We start from the raw sequence: 9,256 nt of genomic DNA, 5'->3' as shown, positions 1-9,256 counted from the left end.
TGTCATTAAAATTTTTACGAGGAATAATTAACCAACTAACTAGGATTTACGGCTCAGCGCTCGATTACGACAAAAAGGCAGAGCCGCTAAAACTCACCACGACAACGACGTACTTAATCATCGCTGGCCACTAAAAATTTATCACCCAAATCATTTTTTTTGTTGGGACATAATGAAATTCGTCAAAATAAATAAATTAATAATAATAGTACTTGTCGTGATGAAGAGGTTGGGCGTGTAAATTTGGTGTATTCCCTGGGCATGCAAAGTCGTGGGATGGCATATTTGGCATTTCAAAAGGTAAGCTGGGTGGGAGACTCTTGAAAAAGATAAATTATTTTATGAACAGTTAGAGTTGCGTAAGTGTTCACGAAACTACCATAAAATATATATATATATATATATATATATATATATATGAAAATGTCTCATGAATTCGTGAGTTGTGACCAACAACAATGACAGCTTTCGACTCCTGACAACGTTCTTTGGTATCTTGTGCAAGGGAAAAAAAAAATTTGTGGCATTAACTCAATCACCTGTTTGAGTTTGAGTTGATTGAAGATTCTTCCTTCATTATTTTGCTTTTGTTTGTTTCCTTTCTTTCTTTCTTTTTGTAATTTAAAGATATTGACAAGTGCAAACGTCGTTGGAATAATCTCCAGAAATCTACCCCCTTCCACTTCCAGTCTCTTGGAAACTCTAGTTGGATTCCATTAATAATATCCCCTCCGATTCCTTTAGCGTTACATGATCTAGGGTTTGTATATGTTTGATTTTTAATATTTTCTTATTTTATGTAAATATTCTCAAAAAAAAAATTATTATTATTATTATATCATGATTCTCTAAAAACGCCTCAAATTCGAGATTTTCAGGCTTAATCTTCCGTTTACGAATTCCACTTATTGATCTCAACAAAATTACATATGCTAATAGTACTAATATAATTAACACTAACTTGTTCCAATCTTTATTGTAAAAAGAGGAAGAGAAATATTATATAAAGAAGCACGGCTTTTCATAAAAGCATGGCTAATTAATAACGTAAGATAGCATATGTTGTAGCCCTCATGTTTCCCTTGGGGATTTAATTAACACCACAAGATTTTTATAAAATATATATATATTGCACGTGCTACAAGTTTCTTGTGAAATATTGACGTGAATTCACCGTTAATTAAATTAGTCTTATGTTTTAACTAATTCACACATCATTTATTTCACAAATTGTATCATTAGATCAAAAACTTTTATCGTCAAAGCATCGTCATTCCAGCAAACATCAATATATATATATATATAGCAGTATAATAATACTAATATAAAATATATATAAAAATTAAGCTTTTATTGTGCGAGTAAATGTGATAGTGTGACTTGGCATTGAAAAGGAATATGATACAGTGTGGTAAAGGTCACATAACTTAAAAGTATAGAGTATATGGATAATTCAAAATTGAGCACGACCTTTTTCTAGATAATGGACTTTTCGTGGACAAACATGGGTGGTCTGGAAACTTTTTTCCAGCACGTGCTTATAATTCTAATTTCATTAATGGAATTTAAACTCCTAAAGAAATAATATTTTGTTGTGAGTTGAAATTTTATGGTTGTATTAAATGAATCCCACGGTGAGCTCACTCACCTTGCTCATATTCCTATGTCTGCCGTCTCGTTTTGACCCAAACGGGAGCTTCCAGGAAATTGCTTCGGCAGCTTTGCCTTTAAACAAAGCTGTAATTTTGTTTACTTGTTAATTTTGCTTTTCTCTTCTTCTTCTTCGTGTTTTTTCTTTTTCACTTTTGCTCAGGATTTTTTTTTTTGCAAAAAAAGAACAGACCTGTTTTTCTTTTCAGACAAGTGGAACCCCACTTGCGAGGCAAGAAAAATTGTGTTGTGTTATTTGATTACATTGTTTGATTTATATATATAATTAGTGTAAAATAAAACAGATAAAAACTATCAAGTAATATATATATATATATATAAGTAAATTAAAGTTTTATTTAAATGTCTTGATTTCTAAATTATATGGGAAATTTTATTCTGGTGACTGGCTTCGATTGTGTTTTTTAAACCATGAGAGAAAATTGTTGTTATTATTATATTAAAGGAGAAATGGAGAAACAGAAGAATAAAAAAGAAAAAGAAAAAAGGAGAGTAACTGTCATGGAATTAATTTGCAAACTATCAAAGTAATAGGAGTTGAGTTGTTTAATAAAGGTTTAAATTATGAAAATAACGCGGCAGGATGGTCCCCATATTATAGCATTATATTGCCTTATAATTCAGCTCCTTGTCTTCTCTGGTTTTGGTGCAATCTCATCCTTCCGATTATATTTTCACAACAGGATCAGCTTCGATTTAATTTCAATCCAGGTGCTTGTTCTCAGTAATCTATCCATCCATATAGTGATTTTCTAATTCAATTATATATGTCACATCAAATTTGAGCTAACCTACTTTTTCAAGTGGGTTGGTGGGTTTAAAAAAAAAAAGTGACCAAAAAAGAGTCAATGTTAAACAAGGCATATAACCCACATGTTGGCATGTTTGACATCCGAATTTAAAAGAAAAAAAATTCTCTTGGTTTTTGAACGTGAATGGTAATATGTTTCTTTATTTGTTAAATTAAACATGTAGAAATATTAATATAAAGCATATTATGTTTTCTTATAAGAATTGAAACCATACGGTGCAAATTATGGAAATGCGTCTGGTTTTAAAGTGGGTTGTGTAAATTATATCGGCTGGTTTTACGCATTTAAAAAAATATTGTACTCCTCCGATCCTTAATATAAGACCCATTTAACTAATTTGATTAGATTAAGGAAGTTGGGTAAGTTAGTTAATTATAAGAAATGTGACACGTTTTTCCTAAAATACCATAATCATCTTTTTTAATACCCCATCTTCCTCTTCTACTTGATTATGGTTGAGGGAGTATCTATAAGGGTAATTTAGAGAAAATTGAAAAATATGATAAATGGGTCTTATATTTAGGACCAAAACCAATTCAATAATTGGGTCTTATATTAAGGACCGGAGGAGTACCTTATATGAAAAATATGCCTAGCTCTTGTGAGCCTACCAGTCTATGGAACAGGGCACGTGCGATCTGACTCACATGGAATTGACTGATACATCCCCTGAACCCGAATTTTCTATTTGATTCGAGGGAAATAAAAAGAGGCAAGACCGTGGGATATTTTAATAAGTTTGATTTAAAATAAATATGTATAAATAGGATTACGATTATAACTTGATTTTTTTTCTATTTTTTAAAATTAAATCCATCATAACTTTTCCTGTCCGCTTCTCTATTTTATTTCAGGGGAAATGTTTTGAAATAAATAAATCAGACTTCAAAATATATAAGCTAACGTAGCGGCAAACAAGGCCGGAGAGTCCACAGGCGCAGTGAACTTTTGGGAGATAGATAAATGAGAGACACACACAGCAAACACGTGTTTGGGTGTCGTACCTGTTTCCCCATTTTTTTAAAAAAATAATAATTCAATTCATTATTATTTATGAGGAGAATAGTAGACGATCACTTGCGCACCCTCCCCCTCCCATTCACTTGTCCCTTTCCTCTGCTGCTTCTTAATTATGTATTTTGGACTTTTCCCTCTTTCAAATCCAGTATTTAGTATTTACTCGCTTATAAATACCCGTATATTCATGTTATGACGTATATTCCTTCAAAAAATTATCAATGTAAAACCGGCCATAAAGGACAAGTTTTCTAATTTTTACTTATCATTTAAAATCTTTTACACATTAAATTAACAAATTTTCATAAAATAAACTTAAAGATTACTAAATTCCGGATCTGAAATTCTTATAAAAAAATATGTTAAATGTAGGAAATAATTATAATTTGAGTTTTACTAAATTTTCATATTTCTTTTGTAAAATTTAATAAACACACCCACGGATCATAAATCATAACCTATCCAAGTTCCATGCACAACTAGTATTTTAATTAGCTCAAGACCTTCATCTTCTCAATCATTCACGTCTCAGAAGCAAGCAATCTCTGAATTTTCTACCATCTTCATTTCCAGTCAAATCAGATGACTGATCTCAGCAAAGAGCATAAAAAACTCAAAAAAACTTAAAAATACATTTAGAGAGAGAATTTGACAGAGAAAATCATAGGTACTATTATAACCGAACATAGGAGACCCACAACAACAATAGTGGCTGGACTCATTACCCTAGACATTACATCACTCTTGACAATACCTGCCCCTCCTACATTAACCAGTACTTACCTAAAGATTTAACACCACACAGTACAACAAAAGGCACACACATACACACACAAACACAATAAAAAATGATATGGTGTTCGAGTGTGATTTGACCCCGGATCACCCATAATATTACAATTCCAGTTTCAGGTTCCACTGCTGAAATTTTTATTCCTTAATTATCTTTTTTTTTTTTTACCCTGACTGACTCAAATCTACAGCAACCTAATTAACAATCCCATCGTCTTTAAATCTCTGTAAAGTCCGGTTGTCTTTTAACAGTACTGGAACATGTCAGGAGAAGCCATGATCGGGTGGTTCAGGCAGGTGGCCATGTTTAATGGGCTGTTGAAGAAGAAGCTGTTGGTGGATTCCATGAAGGTGGATGATGATGATGAGTTTGAAGCTGCAAAAACTGCAGAACTTGTGTTGACGAAATCCACAATTTCGTTCAGAGATTGCAATCTGTGGGTCAGCTCGTTCATTTGGGCTCTGAGCACAGAATTCTCAGCCTCGACGGTGAGATATTGTTGGGTTGTGAGGTTTACGCTTGTGAGAATCTGATGATTCTCCTTCCTGAGCTGAGACACCTGAGCCGCCAGATCATCCAGATGCTTCTGTTTTCTCATTCTCGATCTTCTCGCCGATTCACGATTCGATATCATCCTCTTTCTCTTCCTCTGATCCATCAAGACCTGCAAATCCTCATCTGAACCAGAGTTTCGAACCAGGGATGATGACCCGGAAGACGTTCCACTAGAAGAAGCCATGGGATTCGAAAGAAGGAAGACCAAAAGAAGACGGACACTACTATTTTTGACGCAGGACCCGTACACTAAGAAACACACAAACCCAGAAAAACCAATGCAGAAAATAGTAATATATATGACTAATCCTGATCAACTAAGAGGCTCAAACAATCATGAGACGTAGTACAGCCAGTAGAGGAAGGCAACCGAGAAAGATTGAACAAGGTGGGTCCTGCGCCTGACAGTAGAATTTATCATACAACCACAAAGGAAGATTTCACTGAGAATCGGATACATGAATCTCAAACATCAAGAACATAAAATTGGGCATTTAAGACAGGCTTCTGAAAATCTACCAGAGAAAGAAAAAAACAGACGGCGACGACTTTCCTGTTCCACCAGATCCAACAATCAAATCCACCATAGAAAGGGAGGATCCGATACGTGGGCTATGGGTTTTTCTCGGAGGCTGAATCGAGGAGAGAAGAAAAGGGAAGCTTTGGGAAGGATTTAGGGGTGGCTTTGCCAGAAGAGTCTGGAGAAATAGGGGTCTGAGGAAGAATAGGACGGAAGGAGAATTTGTGGAAGAAATGGGAGAGGACGGAGGGACCAGAAGCGAAATAAGAAAATATCCGCAACTGATTATCTTGAAAGTGTGATTAGAAACAAGGCCTAAAAGGAAGAGGAGGGAGGGAAGTGAGCGTGGTTGAAGCGTCGAATTTATAGAACGAAAAAAGCCAACTTGATCACAAGTACAGTTTTATTGGTTATTATTTAATTCCCATATGAGGTGCCACGTCTTTCTTTTTCTCCAAAATAGAATTGGAATCTTTTCTTCCACAACGATAAAATATTACTTTCAACAAATCTATAATCACCTCAAATTTCAAATTACAAAAAGTGATATATATATATATATATAAAGGTTATGTAAAAAGTACGTGATAAATTAGGCGCGTCGTAAAAAATGAAATTCCTCCAGTCTTGAAAATATGTAGTAGCTAATTAAATTAAATAATTTTTATCTAAATATAAGAATTCAATTTTTTTCAAACTTTTGTTAAATGTCAGCGTCCAATTGAAGACACATAATTAAGAGTGGTCGTTTCTATAAAAATGACTGAAATAATGTATTTTAAAAAGACGTATATGGTACTCACAGGAAGCTTGTTCAGAGAGCTTTATGCGATTTCCTGCATCAGAAATAATTAGCTATCACTCTTACAGAAGATTACAAAACAAGCATTCAGAAGGGTCCAGATACAGCTGTGAACCAAACATATATATATATAACAACAAAACTCGCCCCACTATTTGTGATCATTCTTTTTCTTTTTCTTTTTTTTTTTTCACTTGTATGCTTTTGAATGACCAAATTCATAAAATTAGTTTTATTTTTTTGAAATACTCCTTCGGTTCTTAATATAGGACCCAATTGGTGAGTTGGTTTTGATTCTAAATATAAGACCCATTTATCATATTTATCAATTTTCTCTAAATTATCCCTATGGATACTCCTTCAACCATAATCAAGTAGAAGAGGGAGATGGGGTATTAAGAAAGATGATTATGGTATTTTAGGAAAAACGTGTCATATTTCTTATAATTAACTAACGTACCTAACTTCCTTAATCTAATCAAATTAGTTAAATGGGTCTTATATTAAGGACCGGAGGAGTAGTTAATTTACCTAACACGTTTGATATTTCTATGCTTCTGATTTGTTGATGGGAACATTTTCCAGCGTTGGAGGGGAAGTTGAGAAAACATTTCGCATGCGAGCTACAATTTGATAGCGATCGTAGTTTTTGCGTGGTCTAATATTATTAATTTTCACATTGCGCTCTTTAACATGGTCATGTGTTGAAGGGTAAATTGGTCCTAAAGTTTCAGTGGGAGCAAGGTGCCATCCTTTTATCCATTTTTTTTTTAAACGAGAGAAAACAAACCAATTATTATTTTTTATACTAAAACTTGTTATTGCATATTCTCCCGTTGTGAGCGGATTTCAAAGCAATTATGAGACCTAATTACCATTCTCCTTTTTTTCCCTTATTATTCAACATTCGATCTTGTTAACGAGGAGCATAAAATCCATTATATCTGAACTCGTTTAGGGCCTCTCACTCTACTTCAGTTGATCAATCACTAACAGTATAAAATACTTCTCTAGTCTAATTCTTAATATTAAAGATATTAATCAAATTAGTTAATATGATATTTTTTTAAATACTCTAATCATGTTCCTAAATTCTCTTCTTTCCTTTTCTTTTTTTGACCAGACTCTTTTTTTCTTTTCTATTTGATTATTATTGAGAGAATATTAATAAAATTGATTGAGAAGAAAATTAATAAACATATAAAATATGTCTTATATATAAAATTAATATTAACTTTCAAATTAATTCATACATTAAATACACGAGTTTTCTGGTCCAAAAAAGTTAAATGCATGAGTTCACGTTTAGTTTGCTCTACACTATATATAATATGAATAACGTTTAGTTAAGGTTATACATGTAATTAACGACGAAAAGACATGCAATGATACGGTCTGATTAATCAAGAGCACAGACGGATCAATAGCTATTTTCCAATATTATTATAAAGCCGGAAAAGTATTCAACTTTTTTAAAGGAAATTTTTAAAATAAGAGCTTGTTAAAAAGAACTCATAAATAATAAAGAAGATTTGGAAACCTCTGTCTCTCTCTCTCTGTTTTTTTTTTGGCCTTGAAACTTTGTGTCTCTCTGACCATTAGGTATGCGCACGCTGAGGGAAGAGGACGCTGAGAGTATCCTCTTCCATGATTTGGGATTTTCTGCGAGCTTCAAGTGATAGTTGCTCCGCTTGCTCATTTGCTTGTCTCAATAAATATAGTTTATGTTTTAAATTTAAATTTTTTATTATTATTTGCTTTCAATAATAATATTATGGTTAGATGAAGAGCATTAAATAGAAGATTTAATATTAAAAATAGCATAACACTAAATAGAGAATAAAATTATAAAAAATAATTCTTACTTTGTGCATATACATATATTCCTCCCGATTAAAAATAAGTTTCTTTCCGTCAAAATAAAAAATAGTAGTAGTAGTAGTTAACCCGTTAAATTTGATCTGCATTAAGACAAATCTTTTAATTTTGTCCTTGTTCAAATCAAATCTACATCACATATCTTTTTTCTTTCTTTCTGTCAAATATATGTGTCGCTAATAAATTGAGATGAAATTAGAGATTGGTAGTTGAGTAACTTTCTAAACGAATGAGTTATATTCCACAATTTTTTCCCAAAGAATCCCCCAAAATCAGAGATTGTTAGTGAAGTAACTTTCTAAACGAATGAGTTATATTCTACAATTTTTTTCCCAAAGAATCCCCCAAGTAAATAAAAATGGAGGAGTCTAGGAGTTTGTTTAATTAGAATAGCTTATAAACAACTTTTCAAGTTATAAAATATGAAGTGCTCCTCCGGTCCTTAATATAAGACTCAATTCTTGAGTTAGTTTTGATCATAAATATAAGACTTATTTCTCATATTTATCAATTTTCTCTAAATTACTCCTATGGATACTCCCTCAACCATAATCAAGTAGAAGAGGGAGAGGGGTATTAAGAAAGATGATTATGGTGTTTTAGGAAAAATGTGTCGCATTTCTTATAATTAACTAACTCACCTAACTTCATTAATCTAATCAAATTAGTTAAATGAGTCTTACATTAAAGATCGGAGGAGTAATTGTATGGGAAAAATTTTATGTAAAAATGCTTACAAACACCCGTGGACAGCTGATTCAAACAAGTAACTTGTACAACATTAATTTATGGTCAAAACAAGATCAATTGAATCATCAAATGTTTTAGCAGATCATGTTATTGACGAAAGACTTGTCACTTATATATTCATACTAATTAAGCATTTCGATATTAATTTCAGATATACTTCCTTTATCTCTAATTATAAGATTGTCTTTTTAAATGAATTTTTCCCTTTTTATAAGGTCCCATTTGAGTTTGTCTAAACATTTAATACATTGTTACCTATTTTACCCCTAATAAATTTCATATATTACATTCTCTATTTATCTCATTATTACTCTCTTATATTTATTAGGAGTATATTTGGAAAAAAAACTTATACTTGTTACATATGAATTATTTTTAACTAATTTTAACTGTTTTCTTAAAAAGTATAATTAAGCTAAAATATTCTTATAATTAGGGACAAAGTAGTAAATTTCACA

At 32.1% G+C, this 9,256-nt stretch overlaps 1 protein-coding gene across 1 annotated transcript; it reads right to left on the bottom strand.

Moving 5' to 3' along the window:
* Window positions 1–4,147: 4,147 nt before the first annotated feature.
* LOC114730584 (bZIP transcription factor 11-like) lies at window positions 4,148–5,698 on the bottom strand. Its single transcript, XM_028917684.1, has one exon. The coding sequence runs from the start codon at window positions 5,030–5,032 to the stop codon at window positions 4,538–4,540; it is 495 nt and encodes a 164-aa protein (XP_028773517.1). The 5' UTR covers window positions 5,033–5,698; the 3' UTR covers window positions 4,148–4,537.
* Window positions 5,699–9,256: the final 3,558 nt, after the last annotated feature.

The sequence above is a fragment of the Neltuma alba genome, unplaced genomic scaffold (assembly GCF_004799145.2).
Source record: "Neltuma alba isolate B1F8T4 unplaced genomic scaffold, ASM479914v2 tig00002509_pilon, whole genome shotgun sequence".
NCBI lineage: Eukaryota > Viridiplantae > Streptophyta > Magnoliopsida > Fabales > Fabaceae > Neltuma > Neltuma alba.
The sequence above is the reverse complement of the archived record's forward strand: the minus strand, read 5'-3'. Positions and strand labels throughout refer to the sequence as shown.